This window comes from Palaemon carinicauda, chromosome 13 (assembly GCF_036898095.1).
Source record: "Palaemon carinicauda isolate YSFRI2023 chromosome 13, ASM3689809v2, whole genome shotgun sequence".
NCBI classification, from domain to species: domain Eukaryota; kingdom Metazoa; phylum Arthropoda; class Malacostraca; order Decapoda; family Palaemonidae; genus Palaemon; species Palaemon carinicauda.
Window position 1 is genome coordinate 36,160,044 of NC_090737.1, and position 19,187 is coordinate 36,179,230.

Consider the following 19,187-nt stretch of genomic DNA (forward strand, 5'->3'; position numbering starts at 1 on the left):
TGCATGTTGATTGTCAAGGAGATAATCCATTGTATACTCATTTGGTTTTCCTTTCTTTACCGGAGGAACACCAGATACCTTGTGCTGCAGTCCTCTGCAAGGTTAAGAGTAAGTATTTTTACGGTCATAATACTTGCAGGTTTCATGCCCCCTGCAATATTATTTCCGGATCCCTACATTATTGGAACCCACAGGTTTGCAATATATGTCTGACATTAATGTCCGAAGGTTTTGAAAATCCCAAGTCTACAGAGACTAGGGATACAGCTCAATATAAATTACGCAACTGGGTGAGAGGCTTTCAAAAGATCTCTCCGGGACCTTTCCTACCTGATGATGGGATGCGTAAGCTACTATTTCCGGAAGCAAGTGAGGAAACAGTAGTGCCTCAGGAGCTAACTACATCCCCTGACGGCCAGAAAACCTTTGGGATTAAGGGCAAGAAATGCCCTAAGGTAGAAGAGGAAAATGTTGCGTCGGAATTTCCTCCGCCTGTGCCGGCTTTAGAGCCATCGATGTCGACATCTTCGTCTTCTACCCCTAATTTGGATAATGTGATACAATTATGTATCCAACTGAAGAATCAAATAAAGAGCTTTCGTAGACAAAACGAAAAGCAGGAAGTAAAACCCAAGATAGATCCTCGTAAAGTTTCTCTTGTCGCTTCCCAGGGGTCAGTCAAACGACCCATGAATCAAGACCTACCAACATGCTCCATAACCAATCCCTGGAGGTTCGTGGAGCAGATGCCGATTTCAAGTGGCAGTCTCTGCATCTCAGAGAAAATAGGTGCTGTTCCTTTGGACAAAATTCAATTTTGGCCAAGCTTTGATGCTTTCCCTAATTGTTGGGTTCGAATGAAGTACGAACCAAAGTCAAGAAAAGGAACGGAACCAAAGGAGGTCTTAATTCTCGACCATGATAAGGCACAGACTATCCTTTCAGGTAGTCTAAGAAAGGCGGGTTATTCAGAGTCGAAGGTATTCTCACTGAATAACGGACACCCTTCCTTTCTTGCTCCTACTTCACTCTCATTCCCCTTTATGGGGAAGGCATTTACTTCTGTTGCCAAAGCGGTAGGCGGGTAAGCCATGTCCCACACTCGATGAGTGCAAGCCTTTGTCACCAGCTTTTCGCAGACAGAAAAAGGATTGGAAGGAAGTCCATTTGACATTTTCAGTAGGAAAATTAGACAAGGACGTCGCAAGTCGACAATTCAAGGTACTGTATGTCTCCATAAATTGTCTGAATTGCTCTTGTGTAATGAACAGGAGTCAAAGGAGAGACTTGTGACATCCCTTTCTCTACAAAACTACATAGAGTTGTGTTCAACCTACAAGAGTACCCCAGACATGCTCATGGTCATAGCCAAAATGCATATGGCTATCTTGGTGAAGGACCTTTACGCCTTTATGACGGCTAGGAGAGCATGTAGAGAGTTTGTGTTCGCTGATGCAACAGTAAAACACGAAACAAGGAAGCTAATATCTTCCAACATCTGGGGTAAAGACCTCTTCCCACACGAGGTCACTAAGGAAGTAATAAAGAACGCCACCATGGAGAACATAGGTCTTCGCCAAAAATGGGGCATTCCTTCAAAGAGAAAATCTTCTGTGGTTGTGGGTCCCCAACCTAAAAAGAAGATTGGAAATGCTGGAAATATCCGGGCTGCTCAACAACATCCCACTATTCCAGTGACCACGATGCTACAGGCAGATGGTCAAAAGTCTAAGCCTACAGACTACTTGAAGCATGAAGACGCTTCGGCTAGGAGGAACTTTCCCTCAGGATCGCAGGACCTTCGATCCTTCGGTCCAAAGCCTATTCAAGATGAGCCATTGATGGGAAACAGAAATGTTCCTACCATCATTTCCTTACCTTCTCCTACAGTTCAAAACCCTCTTGGAGGAGTATACCTGAGAGCTATAGAGCATACAGGTAGTAAGAAAACTTTAGCTCCTCGAGTTCCAGGGAAGGCTGCTTCGTGTTCACGAAAAGGACTCAAGATATCAATGAGCCATTCTGAACTTATCGCCACTCATCAAGTTCATAAAAAACAGCAATCTCTGAATGTTAATCCTTCTGAACATATGAACCTTGTTCCTATTAAGGGTGTTCGTAGTCTTATCAGACCTGAAAGGTGTCCTTCGGAACCTTCCAGTCAACCACCCCCCTTCCTCCTATCTAGAATTCAGGTGACAGAGAGTAACATTCATCCTAAGGAAGATACGTGTCGGACTCACAGTTCTAAGTATCTTCAAAGGATTGACGACTTAGTCACATCAAATTCAAGCCTAGAAATAGTTCAGGTATTAATATACCTGATCAAGAGGCTAGAGTGGGCAACACCCAAAGTGTCCGGCCATTGTGCATTCACAGAGATGACCCGGTTCATGGGACATCACGGATGCAAGATAGGCTTCTAGAAGTCTCGACTTTCTCCAGCTCAGGGGTTTCGATGTTTAAAAAACCATCGAAGCCCTCAGTCACATCAACTCTCCTCTCCTTTGGAAATATAAAAGGAGCTTGTGAGGTCTGTCAAGAGACTCAGGTATTCAGTCAGAATACCAAAACGCCAACAGGAAAAAGCCCTAATCTCCCAGTTCTCTATAGTGACAGACCTGGTACTAAGGGCACACCGGAAAGATGCGTTAGGAGCTTGGAGAAAACACGTATCAAACGCTTGAAGAGATAAAAAAAGACTGAGATTGGTCCTTTTTTAATCACTTCTCTAACAGGAATTAGAGCACGAAAGTCCCAAGACTCTGCTGGTCCTTTCATGGGTGGGAAAGCCCCCTCCACACAGATCAGGCTCCCTACGACTGATCTGGGACACCGAAGCGATAATAAGACGTCACATTCGAATGTCTCATTCAGTCTTGGTGAAGTTACCCATCCCTCTCTTGAAGAGACGGCACCTACCAGCAGTTCATTTACAACTGATCCACGATGTGACGGTGGATACTCTATTTCGATACAAACTGATAGAGTTGGAATGGTCCATGGGCGCAGACATATTCCCTCCCAGATGGGAACAAGTCCCGGAACTGCAATTCGACCTCTTCATCACGAGCGTCTTCAAGAAACTACCTCGCTATATAGCCCCATACGAGGATCCTCTAGTGGGGCTGATAGACTAGATGAGGCTGGTCTTAGCTCTGACCCTAGGTATATTTCCGAAGATTCAGAAATTAACTGCCTTCATTTTATCACAGAAAACCCAAACCCTTCATTTCATGATTTTCTCGCTCTAGTGGTTAGAAAAAGGTTTGGGATCTCAAAAGGCAATATAGAATTCTTAGAAGAATACAAGGCCAAGTCAACTAGAAGACAATATGAGTCTTCCTGGAAAAAGTAGGTTGCGTTTGTCAAAGCAAAAGGACCGAAAGAAATTTCAATGCATTACCTCATATCGGCACTTGATTTTAGCGAGGGTAGGGTCCCTTCTACCATCGATCACAGATCGAAATAGAGAGGACCCCGGGTCATGACCAAGGCCAGTTAGTGAGGACTTCCTCCCTCCTAAGAGTAAGTCACCCTAATAAATAGCAAAGGTTTGTATCTCTGTCGGAACAAATAACAAATTTGGAAATAATTTGCATTTTTCCTAACATACAAACCTGGAGCTATTTATACAAATTGGCCTGCCACCCTGTCCCCTGAGAAGTTCTGCCATAAAGCAAAGTGGTTACTCAGCCGAGAGGTGTGAGTGAGTGGGGTAGCCAGTCTGCCCCACCCCCCACCCGCTAACTAGCGGATGGGGTAGTTATCCCTCGGTAAAATTATCATGGCTCGTCTTTCAGCTGTGCCGAAAGTAATACCCTAATAAATAGCTCCAGGTTTGTATGTTAGGAAAAATACAAATTATTTCCAAATTTGTCATTTTTGACAAAGAAAATTGTTCCTACCTAAGGTTTTTCTAACTAGAGTTATTGCTTGTTATATAAAAATAATAACTAGAGGGGCACGAGCGCAGACCTCCTCTGGGGCAGCTCATTTCTCGGCCTTTTACTTGACTGAGACCTTGACCTTTAATCATTTCCAGCTTATTACATAACAGTTAATCCATTCAAGTTTCAGTACAATATGATTAAAATTGTGGCTAGGAAGCTGTTCACAAACACACACACACACACAAACAGGGGGTAAAACATAGCCTCCTTCCAACTTTGTTGGTGGAGGTAATTGAAAATAATGATGATAAAACAACAAATACAAATGTATATTCCATTTAATATATAAATTTGTATGATACATGTAAATACAGACCCACCGAAATATGTCGTCTTAAACTTCATGTGTTGTTCTGACTTATGAGGTCTATTGCACAGAGAAGTGATAATGACAAATTTAGAATGTTCTAAATACTATAAGATAAAATAATAATACCTGTAGCAAAAGCATCTATTTTTTTTTCATAAATTTCTGGATAAAAAGTAAATACTCTTATATCTGTCATATGTGAATGATTGTTAATTCTTATAACGTATACAATAATACTATTTCATTGCACATCATAAAATTAAGACTTTTTTAATTATGGAATTTGAAAGGCATATGAACATAATACAGTATAGAGCACTATACTCACAATTCATAATTACAGTATGTTATTTGGGGGTTTGTATTTGTATAGGAGTTACCACTGTACTTTAGTTATAATTACTGGAACTATCATATCAAAATATAAATTACAGTGGACAATCTCTTATACCTGTATTGTAAAATTAACAGTATTCGTCTGGTTTCCAAAGACAGTTTTACACTAAAATAAAGAATATTTTTTTAAACATATATGCAAAGGAAAACATAGTATATTAGGCTGTACAAGAGGATTTTACTAAATAGCTAGTTGTAACTCAGAATTAAATCTGACCAAGTAACAAATTTACTAACTCATCTTATGACTCAATAAAAAACCAAAGAAAAAATTAACATAAGATTGTTTTGTTTCTTTGTAAATTATACTTTAAAATAATAAATAAAAAATAACTAAAATTGGAATGTAAAATAACATTCAATAGGTATTCACTCTGAATAATGTTTACTGGTGAAAAAAAATTAATATATACTGCTTCATAAAGAAGGAGACAAAATTTCATCTACAAATGCTTGGATGGTGTAATTATATTGCCATTTACATCAACAGTACAGTATTTATTAATGAAAAAAAATATAACATCACAATACAAGTACAGTATTAACTTTCAGAGGTTCAGTCTGAAGTGTTTGTTCTGAATAAATACAGTACATCATATTAAAGCTTTAATGAATTACAACATACTACAAATTTAATGATTATGATGATCAGGAAATTTTTAATTCTAATAAAATTAATTTCTGATACTCGATATATGCTGCTGGCTGAAAAGATTGGCAATATAAAACAATTTGCTGAATTTTGTTGATATGCCATTATGCATTCTGGGGTAAAGTCATGCGAGTTTTCCTTTAAACAACTATGAGTCGAACAAAAGTGGGTAGTTCAAGGACAGGATAGGGTTACTGTACTTCATTATAAGATTTCTTTTCAGTATGATCTCCAAAGTCCAACAGTTGGTTAAATGTTTTAATTTATTATCTGATGCTTAATTCTAGAATACGCCATTTTCCCAGGATAATTGTTCTTAGCACTGTAAGAGTAAATAGTTAACACTAATAAATTTGACCTGTAGTTATAGTAATTACAGATTTATCAGCATCCATTTCTTCTTGATGCATTCATGCAATGGGATCTAATGTATTTCAACCTTTATACTGGTTTTATATAAATGAGTGCATGAAAGATCAATTTGTTAGGAAATTGGTGGGACAATAACTCATGAGGAACTTCTAAAACAATTTAGCTAGTCATTGAAAATTACAGATATTCAAGCACCGACTGTTTAAGAGAAAAGTTATGTGCGATGTAAACTAATCAATTTGATTAAAACGGCATCTTCCCTACCAAAGGCACCAACTAGGAACTAACATTGTTCTCTCCCACTGGTGACCGTACTGTGAGTATTTCGTAAGTACTGTATAAACCTTGTCTGTGGTACCTTAAAGTTGCCAGTCCATAAGATCAGACAGTAATGAGGTCATGGTTTGACGCAATTGTTTTTCCTCACTCAGACTACATCAGCCACTGAGATTCTAGGTTGCAGTGAAACCTCAGTTTCCAAACTTGACTGGTTTTCAAGTTTTAGAGAATTTTCTCTCATTTGTGGAGGTCGAAAAACTATCTTGTACTCATACAAATAGAGGCATACCTTCAGGCCATCTAAAATTCTGTAGTTTAAGTGTCTTCCAGCGCACGCATGCAAAACCTTCCTGTTAGTCTTTTTTGGTATAAACACATAATAGGGTTTAAGAAAGTTAGTCATATTGATATGATAAGAAGATTTGCGAGAACTACGAAAGAAGCTAGAAAAGATCATTTCAAAGTCGGTGTGGTGTGCTCATGTCTGACTTACCAAGGCAGTTTTCTACTTAGGTTATCACCTCTCCTTACTAATGGTAAAGTGAAGTTCTCATTCATTTCATCTTTTTTATGGCTTTAAGCATGCAATTAATACAAAATTCATTTAGAAATACAGTACTTTATAACGAGTGATTTTAGGAGCATGGACAAATTAATCAAAACTCCATTGATTTTTATGGCAAAAATTAGCTGTGTTCAAACAGCCCTCTGAAATGAATTAAGTTTGATCTCAAGGAATTAACTGTAATAGATATCAACATCATGTCGTCTTTGTCAAGGAGGAACAGGTTATTGAAGCTGTCCATATATTTTCCCAAGGCTGGCACCTGTCCACATATTTCCCAAGGCTGCCACCTGTCCACATATTTTCTCAAGGCTGCCACCTGTCCACATATTTTCCCAAGGCTGCCACCTGTCCACATATTTTCCCCAAGGCTGCCACCTGTCCACATATTTTCCCCAAGGCTGCCACCTGTCCACATATTTTCCCAAACCTGGCACCTGTCCACATATTTTCCCAAAGCTGGCACCTGTCCACATATTTCCCCAAAGCTGGCACCTGTCTACATATTTTCCCAAAGCTGGCACATGTCTACATATTTCCCAAAGCTGGCACCTGTCCACATATTTTCCCAAGGCTGCCACCTGTCCACATATTTTCCCAAAGCTGGCACCTGTCCATATATTTTCCCAAAGCTGGTCCACATATTTTCCCAAGGCTGGCACCTGTTGACATATTTTCCCAAGGCTGCCACCTGTCAACATATTTTCCCAAGGTTGGCACCGGTCCACATATTTTCCCAAGGCTGACACCAGTCCACATATTTTCCAAAGGCTGGCACCTGTCCACATATTTTCCCAAGGCTGGCACCTGTCCACATATTTTCCCAAGGCTGGCACCTGTCCACATATTTTCCCAAGGCTGGCACCGGTCCACATATTTTCCCAAGGCTGGCACCGGTCCACATATTTTCCCAAGGCTGGCACCAATCCACACATTTTCCCACTTGAAGGTTAGATAAACCCCTCTCTCATGGGTTACCCTAGGACTTGAAACCAGGTATTGAAAATGTATTTGGTCGTTACTGATCAGCTCTAGACATGACTTTCACGTCCCTCTTTGACTACGCCAGCCTCTTAAATTTTATATGGGGAGGCATTCATTACACTCTCTCTAGTTCTATGACTGATCCAAACCCTATTCAACAATAACCTCATGTCAACAAAAAATTATAGATTCTTTGTAGTTATTCTCTGAAGGAGCTAGGAGTCTGGAAGAGGATAATTTCATCTTGAATAGACATTTGGCTGTCAACTGCAATATGTGTTATAGAAAATTATTGAAAGACTTATGGAGGTAAATTTCTGTTCACAGTTCATTATTAGTTATGTATTGACTGACTGCTAATATTCAATTTATCATACAGTATTTTCCAACGGGTTGATAATGTGCATGCGACATTATACTTGGACATCATTCACTGTAAAGTAGTTTGCCTAAACAGATTGTATTTAGAAGTCTGTTCACATTAAATTGAATTGTCAACTTTGAAAATTTTTGTAAGGTCAAATTAAGGTTATTCAGAGCTTGTCAGTTTTCTAGATTTCTGAGTTAATTACCTTGCTATGCATTGCTAATTTTTTTATTGTAGTGTTGAGATCTAACATTCAGATATTGCAAATCATTAATTCCGGTAGAATTTTAAGACACTTTGTATGTTGAGTTATTAATACAATTGTCAAGTAGAGTATATATGTAAAATGACAAATTCTAAAATTAATTTGTATGTTTCCTAACTATACAAACCCGAGTTCTTTACTCAGGTTTGTATGTGTGCAGGAACAAATGTCTTTTAATAAATGAAGAACAAATTTTGAGTCTAGTAAATTTGAGATGGGTTGCTAAATGGGGAGACTGAAAAAATGGATGCAAAGGAAATATACTGAGAAGAACCCACAATTTCTCAGAAGGAACAATACTGCACAAATAGAAATCTTTTAGAAAAGCAATATTGGTTGCTTATTTATCTCTACTAATAATTGCTATTGAAGACAGAACTTTTACATACTGAAAATTTCACTTGATTTTATAAATGTCAAAAAAGGCCAACAAACCATATTTAGATTAAAGTAATCACAGAGATAAATTTTTAATAGTAAGGAAAGAATGCAAGATGTCTGGATTACTTATAGTAAAGTATATTTTAAAAATTGGAATGATTATTTACATCTGTGGAAAACATATCTCACATAATTAATATACAAATATTAAATGCAACACATGCCAAATCTACAGATTACTGGCCCTTGAGGTCACTGTACGTAAACATTACTGCAATGTATTCTGCATCAAATAAAATGACCTAGAATTTGAACATTCTTTTTGCACTTGACGTATATGAAGGTTGGCGTATAGATAATTTTAAAAATTTTCAATTTGTTAACCAAGTGCAATCATAAATAAATCTATTAATTTTAACCTCAATAGATAAATGATGTAAAGTACTGTAATTAACAGGCCATAATGAAAGAAATAACATTCTCAAAAGGACTTACAAAATACTGCAGCATTTATAATCTGCTCCATTTACTTTACAGTATTTACATTTAACAAAACCTTGAAATGAAGTCTACAAAACAATGAATAACAAGTTACCGAGCATAAAAGAAATCCAACATACAAATCTGATTTTTGCCCCAAAATACTAGACTGTCAGTGTAAATGATGGGAAATAAATGAAATTGTAAATATAGTTTAATTCCTGTACTTATATTACTTTACTAAATTTCTTGAAGATAAGATGTGGTACTCGACCACCACTTTCAACAAAAATAGATAGGTGATTAAAGATGAATTGTCCTCTTCCTTAATAAAAACAAAGGAAAGTGAATGAATGACACATGTCCTCTACCTTAATAAAAACTATAGAAAGTGAATGAATGACACATGTCCTCTACCTTAATAAAAACTAGAAAGTGAATGAATGACACATGTCCTCTACCTTCATAAAAACTAAAGAAAGTGAATGAATGACACATGTAAAACTCATTGCAAAAGTATTTCTGCATAAAACATGCCTTGTACATAAGATGGATGATTGTAAACGTGAATATGAGAAGCACTTCTGAACAAAAATGGTTAATCATGATAAAGTGCAAGATGAAAAAGGGTGTTCACTTATTTTTATATACAAATGCTAAAAGAAGAGAAGGTACTCTTGAACTTCAGGTAAGAAAGTATATTATTTTGTTTCCCTGTAGATTTTGAAATGTTGTTTTATGATGTAAAGAAAAATCAGCGAGAACAAAACCTGTTATGATAATGTGATACCTAAACAGCAGTAAAGTAGTCCAGCTATATTTTATTCAAACTGGCTCTGGATGAAACATAAAAATAAGCAAATACAAAACATAATATTCCTTATTAGACAAATAAATGAGCAATAATAACACATGTGGGACATAATTGCCTCTTTTAACAAAAAAACAAACAAATATGAATAATTGGGATCAAGATCATGGTACTGGAAACTACCACCATATATCTGGATCAACACTTGAAAATATATTTCATGAAAAAAAAATTAAAACAGGTTACTTTCAATGTTTAGATAGTGTTACTATAGTCACTCATCATCTGCATGTATTTCACACATTCGGCTTCTAACTTTACCCACCAGACCTTTCATCTTAACCCAAGTTCCCAAGGCATCAGGTAAATTCTCAAAGTTTATGTGGTCAGAAACATCCACAGTCCATTTCTCTGCATCAGGCAAGATATTGTATGGAGTAATAGAAGGTGGAATAGCAGCTCCTAACTGAAAACCTTTAGACTGTGATCTGTGGTGTTTAACCTTCGGTTTTTTATGGTTGTTGATGGTACTGCTACTTCTTGAATTCTCAGAGTCCTCATTGAGTTGTGCGCTTGATTCTGTATCATTTTCCGTGTCAGAGGAACTTACAATATCCTTCTCAACAGAAGGGCTTTTTATGCTTGAATCTGCCAAAGGAGTTTTTGAGTCCCCAAGCTCTTCTAAAAGTGACTTTCGCTTGGCCTCCAAATAACTCATAGAGGACTGTGAATCCTCCTCCGTAATTTCCCCTTCTTCCACAGGTAGAGGCTGTACGGGGGCAAAGAGCAACTTTATATTAAATTTCTGGAATCTAAGATAAAAATTGATTTTTTTTTTTATAAAGTTTTATGAATACATGGCAGTTATGTATATATAGCTATAAGTCTCTGACTTTCGGCAGAATTTTTCAAAAATTACGGCAACCGCCTTGTGGTGGTTGTGCGGTTAGGTGGTTAACAACCCTTACAGAGTGGTACTAGGTATCATTCCCGTTTTCTGTTCTTCAGATCATCTATGCCCGACCTGTCTCCTGAGGGGAGGTGGGTGGGCCTTAGAATTATATATATATATATAACTGCCAGGTAAGTATTCATAAAACTTTGTTTTATCATAAAAACTCCATTTTTATGAATAGAACTTACCTGGCAGTTATATATATATAGCTGATTCACACACTTGGAGGAGGGTGATAGACAGTAAATATCGTTGGGGAAACAACAAAAAGTTGCAGGATAAAAAACACCTTGATTCCTTACCTGCTAAGGTAGCTGACTTCAAAGGTTCCTGCCTCTTGAGTCGCTTTCCCTTAGGAGTGTCAGCCAGGATGGGACCTGCCATGCTGAAACCACTCAATGGAGTCTGTCAACGGGGTGAGACCAACAATCTGACTAGACTTCAAGACTACCTATTACCCTTACATTAAAAACTGCAACTTTACAAAAACCAACCACCTAACCTTTGTAGAATAGATATCAATTATCTATCTAGACTGAGGTGACTGTACCACAAGTCGAAGTCCCCAGACAACCATTAAACACACCAACCCACACACAGGCATACAAAAACTAAGGTTGAGGGGAGATAGTAACTCCTTTGCCTAATACAGAAGCCGTAGCTACGTATGGGCCCAAGGTATAGCATTTCTCATAATCTACTCTCACCTCTCTGAGGTAATGAGAGGCGAACACAGAGTTGCTTCTCCAGAACGTTGCATCCATAATTTGTCTGACCGACATGTTCTTGCGATAAGCAAGGGAAGTCGCAATGGCTCTCACTTTGTGAGCCTGCACTTTTAAAAGGCCGAAGTGCTCTTCCTCACACAAGAGATGCACTTCCCTTATAACTTCCTTCAGGAAAAAAGACAAAGTGTTCTTTGAAAGGGGCTTTTGCAGATCCTTCACCGAGCACCACAAGGAGCTAGAAGAGCCTCTCACATTCTTCGTGTGAGACAAGTAAGCTTTGAGGGCTCTAACTGGACAGAGGAGCCTCTCTTGCTCTTGACCCACTAGGTTAGTTAGGTTAGGAACCTCAAAGGTCCTTGGCCAGGGCTTCGAAGGGTTCTCGTTCTTGGCAAGGAAATCCATTCTCAAGGCACAAACCGCTCCATTCTGATTGAAGCCTACCTGCTTTTCAATCGCATGGACCTCACTGACCCTTTTAGCTGTGGCTAGGGCCATAAGGAAGAGGGTTTTCTTCGTAACCTCTCAAAGAGAAGCATGAGAGATGGGTTCAAATTTCTTGGTGCAAAGAAATTTAAGAACCACATCAAGGTTCCAAGAAGGGGGCTTTACCTGAACCTGTTTGGTTGTCTCAAAAGACTTCACGAGGTCTTTCAAGTCTTTATCGTGAGACAAATCTATGCCTCTATGTCGAAAGACTGTAGAGAGCATGCTTCTGTATCCTTTGATTGTGGACACTGCCAGCTTAGTGTCCTGCCTGCGATATAATAAAAAATCAGCAATCTGGCTCACAGAGGTAGTGGATGAGGAAACCTTGTGCTTCCTGCACCAAGCCCTAAAAGTCTCCCACTTGGATTGGTAGACTCTCTGTGAAGAGACCCTCCTCGCTATGACGATAGCTTTCGCAACTTGCGCCGAAAAGCCTCTCGCTCTGACAAGCTTCTCGATAGTCTGAAGGCAGTCAGTTTGAGAGCGAGGGGGTTTTGATGATACCTCTCGAAGTGGGGTTGTCTGAGCAGCTTTGGACTTGCAGGAAGGCTTCTTGGGAAGTCCATCAACATGTCTACCACTTCCGTAAACCATTCTCTCGTTGGCCAGAATGGAGCTACCAGGATCACTCGTCCCGAATCGAGGAGAGCGAATTTCCTGACGACTAGATTGATGATCTTGAACGGGGGAAAGGCATGTGTCCATCCCCGTCCAATCCATCAAAAAGGCGTCCACCGCTATTGCCTCCTCGTCCGGAACTAGGGAGCAATAGTTGGGGATCCTCTTGTTCAAGTTGGAGGTGAAGAGATCTACAGTATTAGGGGTCTCCCCCACAGCCTCAAGAGACTTTGACAGACCTGTTGGTTGAGGGTCCATTCTGTGGGAAGAACCTTCCCTTTCCTGCTGAGCATGTCCGCACTCACATTCCTCTGTCCCTGAACAAATCTCGTCAGCAGATCTACCTTGTTCTCCTTCGCCCAAAGAAGGAATTCCCTTGCTGTTTCGAACAGAGACAGAGAGTGAGTCCCCCCTTGCTTCCTGATGTACGCAAGAGCTGTAGTGTTGTCTGAGTTGACCTCCACAATCTTCCCTGACACCGAGTCTTTGAAGGCCTTTAGCCCTAGAAGAATGGCCATGAGGTCCTTGTTGTTGGTGTGCCATCCCAACTGACTTTCTTCCCAAGAGCCTGAGACCTCTCTGCTTCCTAGTGTTGCTCCCCAACCTGACTCTGACACATCTGAAAACAACACTAGGTCTGGGTTCTTCTTGTACAGGGAGATCCCTTCCCCCAACAAGGCTGGATCCATCCACCACTTCAGATGATCCTTGACCTCTGCTGGAATAGGGAAGGCAAAGGAGTCTTCCTGAGTCTTTCTGTTCCACATCTTCGAAAGAAAGTGCTGTAGAGGCCTTAGATGGAGTCTCCCCAGAGAGACAAACTGCTCGAGAGAGGAGAGAGTTCCCAGCAAACTCATCCACTCCTTCGCTGAGCACCTCTTCTTGTCCAGGAAACTTCGGACCTTCTCGAGACACTTGGTCTGTCTTTCCTGAGAGGGAGAAGCCCAAAAAAGAACTGAATTCAGAACTATCCCCAAATAGAGAATAGTCTGATTCGGGTTGGTCTGAGACTTCTCCCTGTTTATGACCAGGCCTAGATCTTGAGCCATCATAAAAGTCTTTCGTAGATCCTCCAGACATTTCTCCTTCGATCGTGAACGTATCAGCCAATCGTCCAGATAAAAAGATACTCTTATCCCCTCTTGATGCAGCCAGCCTGCCACAGTCGCTATTATCCTGGTGAAGACTTGAGGAGCCGTGCTGAGACCGAAGCAAAGTGCTCTGAACTGGAAGCACTTGCCCTGGATTACAAATCTCAGGTACTTCCTTAAAGTCGGATGGATAGGGACGTGAAATACGCGTCCTGCAAATCGAGGGACACCATCCAGTCCCCTGGACGTAATGATGCCAGCACAGACTGAGTCGTCTCCATGGAGAACTTAGTCTTCTCCACGAAGACGTTCAGAGAGCTGACATCCAGGACGGGTCTCCATCCACCTGAGTTCTTGGACACTAGAAACAGGCGAATATAAAAGCCTGGGGAGGATAGGTCCCGAACCAGTTCTATCGCTCCCTTGTCCAGCATTTGGTCGACTAGATCCAGGAGAGCCTTCTGTTTCCCCGGATCTGTGTACTGGGCTACTAAGGCTAGCGGAGTATCTGAAAGAGGAGGCTTCTTCAGAAGGGGGATCTTGTATCCTTCCTTGCTGACTGAGAGGGACCAGGTGTCTGCCCCTCTTCTCTTCCAAGACTGCCAAAAACGTGACAGTCTTGCGCCTATTGTCTGGAGGAGTTGTATTTCATTTTTTGGAGCGAGCTCTGAACGAACCTCTGTTCGATCTTGCTCCTGACTCTTGCCTTCTTCCTCTAAAAGTTGAGTCTTGAAGTGGTCCTGCCTCGAAAGGGCTGCTGGAATTTCTTTTCCTCCTGCTTCGAAGTCGAAGGAGCGGCTGTCAAGGGCTTACGAGCTGAGCGTGATAAAAGGTCTTGGATGGCCTTTTGGGCCAGAGAAAGAGTAATATCTCTCACAGGGGCCTCAGGAAAAAGGTGTTGCGACAGGGGTGCGTAAAGAAGCTCAGACTTCTGTGTAACGGTTACAGATCTCAAAGCAAAAGAGCAAAGCAGAGCCCTCTTCTTCAAGATTCCTGCTGAAAACAGCAAAGCCAACTCATTAGCCCCATCTCTAAGGGCTTTGTCCATACAGGACATAATACTGGCAAGAGCTTGAGTTTTTTCCTTCTGCTCAGTCTTCCTGGCTAGAGTCCCTAGCGACCAATCCAAAAAGCTAAACACTTCAAAGGCTCTGAAAATGCCTTTGATGAGGTGGTCCAGCTCCGACATCGACCACATAACCTTGGCCGAGTTGAGAGCATGCCTTCTAGCCGAGTCCACGATGCCAGAGAAGTCACCCTTGGGGGAGGCAGGAACTCCCAGACCCAGAGGTTCCCCAGTCTCGTACCACATGCCAGCCTTCGAAGCAAGACGAGCTGGTGGAAAAGAGAAGGAAGTCTTAACCCCTTGCCTCCGTTCCTTCATCCAATCATCAATCTTCGCAAGCGCCTTCCTAGCAGAAATGGAAAGTTTCACCGGTATGAGGGTCGACTGTTTATTGGCCTTCTTCCTGCTAAATTGAGATTGAGGAGATCACGAAGCAGCAGGTTGGAACTCCTCCTCTTAAAGTTCAAGGAGGGAGCGAGAGAGAACATTGTAATCGCCAGCAGCGTCAGAAGGTTTGCCTTCGTCATCAGAGACCTCTTCGAGATCCTGATCCACCTCTAAAACATCCTTCGTTCGAGAAGAAGGTTCCCTAGAATCCGACAAAGGCATATCGAAGGATTCGTCCTGAAGTAGAGGGCTGCAAGCAGCCTGACCCCGAGAACCGCTTGCGTCCTGGAGCCGAGTGTAGGTGTCGTCCTGGCACCGAGAAGAGGAAGCGTCCTGGTGCCGAGCGCTAGAAAAGTCCTTGGTGCGGTAGGAGGAAGCGTCCCGACGATGAGAGGAGGCGGCGTTCTTACGCCGAGAGCTGCTATCGTCCTGGAAACGAGAAGCAGTATCGTCCTGAGGAAGCAGGCTGCTATCGTCCTGGCACCGAGAGCGAGAGGCAGAGTCATCCTGGCGTCGCGAACGAGAGGCGGTATCGTCCTGGCGTCGAGAACGAGAGGCGGTATCGTCCTGGCGACGAGAACGAGAGGCAGTATCGTCCTGGCGTCGAGAACGAGAGGCGGTATCGTCCTGGCGACGAGAGGAAGCATGCTGGCATCGTCCTGGCGCCGAGCAGAAAAGGAAGCAGAGCGGTGTCGTGTCTTAGAGGAAGCAAAGCGGTGTCGTGTCTTCGAAGAAGCGCGCAAGGGTTCCTTAGGAGAGGAACTCCGTTCCTTCTTAGAAGCTAACTTCTTGATTGGCAGAGTCGTCTTTACGTCTGTCGGACTGGGCGTGAGGGCGGCTAAATGCTTTAACCAACGAAAAAAGTTGTTCCTGCATGATAGACATGAAAGACTTAGCTACTTCTGCTGGGTCTTGCGGTCCCGGAGGAGAGGGCTGACGAATAACGCTCATGGAAGGAGAAGGATCTTCGGCTGCCGTATCTCAACTTGCGGACTTAGACTTTGTCCTCTTCACAGGCACGGAGTCTAAATCGTCCTCAGAAGGGCAAGGTTCAAAGCTACTAGAACCGGGAGAGTTAGAACGAGACAGTTTGGCGCAATTCCACCTCTTCTTCGTAGGTCTTCACGCCTCAGACTTCCATTTGCGTCTGAGAGAGGGATTAGGCGAAGAAACAATCACGTCCGACACGCCTTTTCCGTGGCGGTCAAGAGCAGCCTGAGAATTGGTAACAGGACTGTCTGAGGAGACGGCTGACCGAGGATATGTACCTCTCACCCCCTTTCGGTTGTCGACGTACCTTCTCCCTTGGTCCTGGGAGCTTGGTAGAGGTCTAGACCTAGGGTAATGACAGGTTCGGTCAGCCGCCACCTCCACTGCACTTTCACAAGCACTAAAATCACTTAAACTGGGCTTACCTTTTAAGGCCGCAAGATGTTCATTAATGGCCTTCAACTCTGCAGCCATCTTGGCGTACCGAGAGTCATCCGCAGATACGGATCCTGTAGAAGGGGCAGGAGTTACTATCTCAGGGGAAGGATCAACTTCCAAAGAGGAATTAATTACAGGTTCAAAGGACAAATCAACACTAAGCTCGCTAACAGACTTAGATTTAGACCAAGAAGCTCTCCTAACTCTATCGAGCTCTAGTTTACGCACATAGCGCTTCATAGCCAACCAATCCTTGTCATTCAAACTCTTACATTCCTCATACCTGTTATTAAGTGCACATTCAAAACCCCTACAACCCAAACACACGGTGTTACGGTCTACCGACATTTTCGGCAACCTCACCTTGCATTCCTCATTCGCACTAACACGGAAATGAAGTTTATCACTCATAATGATCAAAAGCAAACAAACACAGAAATAAAAAAACACGATTGCCAAATCCCCAAATCAGTGTACTTAACCAAATAGCAGACTGGTATAGCGATACAGGGAAAGCGAAGAAAAAACTAATGACGGACCAACATGTTGTCGATCCGGCCGGCAGAGATGATCTGAAGAACAGAAAACAGGAATGATTCCTAGCACCACCCTGTAAGGGTTGTTAACCACCTAACTGCACAACCACCACAAGGCGGTTGCCGCGATTTTTGAAAAATTCTGCCGAAAGTCAGAGACTTATAGCTATATATATATATATAACTGCCAGGTAAGTTCTATTCATAAAATTATATGGTTTAAAATATACAAGAACATATACTGTATAGCATAAGATCTTAAATGTTTACCGGTTCAGGAGATGCTGGACTTTCTTCAGGGGGTAATGGAGGTAAAGGTTCATCAGGTAGTGGTGGGTTGAATTCTAACTCTGCTGAAGAGTTGACTCCAGAGTCTGTAAGAAATAATGTATAAGGATATGTTCATGGCAACATGGAATTACTCTATACAAACTCATAATTAACCTTTCAAGAAAGGTAAGAGAAAAAAAGGATCTTATTGCAAACTTACAACTTTAACGATAGTAAAATTACAAAGAATTCCAACATCACTATAAAAATTTATATTTTTCCTAGCTATACAAACCCAAGTCCTTTTAATATAGGGGATCACTTTGGCTAATAGTCAATAGAGTTTGAATTGAAACAAGAGTTTCATAATGGTGGATTGCACTAAACAGTCCTACCAATTAAGAGTCCTTGCTTGTAAGACAAGGTTGAAGATGGGCCCCCCAAAAGTAAAACAACCTTCAAGCATATTTCGTTAGGGAGGGACGTCCCCCCACCAACAAATGGTACTTAAGTGGCTGAGGGAGGAATTTTCATGAGAAAGGAAAGGACTTGGGATTGCATAGCAATGAAGACTACAAATTGTTATAAAATTGTGATTTTTCCATGATAACAAACCCTCATCCTTTCACAAAAATTCCACCATCAGCCACACATTCAAGTACCATTTGTTAGTGGGAGGACGTCCCTAGTGGCATATGCTAGAAGTTTCTCTTCCTCCTGGGTAACATTAACCTTGTCCTGATAAATAGCAATGTTAATTACCCCCAAGCACCTCCTAAAAGGGAAGAATTTTCTCTCCTGTAGGAGATTAAGTGTTAAGAGTTAACACCCCAAGGTCAGATGAGAAAGACAAAATATGCTTAGCGCACATGAGCATTGGGTTCGAGTATACAAGATCCATCCTCCATTTTGATGCAAGAGCATGGAGGGGTTGTATCTTATAAGTAATGAGTTTAAATGAATAACTTATCAATATCTTACATCTGAGCTAGTGAATAATGACCTGACTGCTGTACCCAAGGGATAGATGAAAAAGAATAAGTAATATAAAAAATTTTATGTAATTTTTATTTTTCCTAACATACTTACCGAGAACTACTTTCTATAGGAGTCGCTGGTGATCTCCTCTCCATCGACCAGAGTTTTGCGTATGTTACCCCCCCACTCCGCGCTCTAAGTAGCCTTACCCCCGGCATCAAGGAATGTGCCCCGAGGGTAGGATCAAGGTAGGTCGCTTGCTTGGCTGGGTCACCTTCCTCATTAAGTTCTATTGAATTAGCACAATGCTAGCAAGGGAAGAGAGGCACTCGGGGAAGGAAGGGAGGGCCATTACCCGAAAGTAGTTCTCGGTAAGTATGTTAGGAAAAATAAAAATTACTTAAAATTTTTGATTTGTTCCAACACGAATACTTACCTCGAACTACTTTCTATAGGAGACTTACACTTTAGGAGGCGGGAGTGCTATTCTGACCCCCTGACCCGGCCGTGGAGGCCAAGAGGCCTATGGATAACGGGACCTACTAAAGACAGAAGCGAGGGTAACTATACAAAAATTCACGTTAGTGTCTAAGTACTCACCCTTTGAAAAACTTCTTTTGACGTTCCTTCCCGAAGCGTAGCCGTGAAGAATGTGTTATTTTCTGGGAACAGACGGTACTCCCCGAAGAGGCAAGTAAGCAACTGGGTAGGAGGTAGGAAACCACACTTGTGCCTACCGGTCGCTAGTCTTGAATGCGCCTGGGGTTTTACCGTTACACCGCTTGGAGAGCGGAGATGACTGTTCCAATGGAGAACCTGTCCAAGGATA

At 41.6% G+C, this 19,187-nt stretch overlaps 1 protein-coding gene across 1 annotated transcript in view; it reads right to left on the reverse strand.

Annotated features, from left to right (window-relative positions):
* Window positions 1-4,242: 4,242 nt before the first annotated feature.
* The window catches only part of LOC137651500 (uncharacterized), a 160,582-nt gene continuing 145,637 nt past the window's right edge, over window positions 4,243-19,187 (reverse strand). The window contains exons 15-16 of the mRNA XM_068384727.1: window positions 17,381-17,484; window positions 4,243-10,584 (exon numbers count right to left, since the gene is read on the reverse strand). Of these exons, the coding sequence (XP_068240828.1) occupies window positions 10,090-10,584; window positions 17,381-17,484 (599 nt within the window). The 3' untranslated portion in view covers window positions 4,243-10,089. The remainder of the gene's footprint in view (window positions 10,585-17,380; window positions 17,485-19,187) is intronic.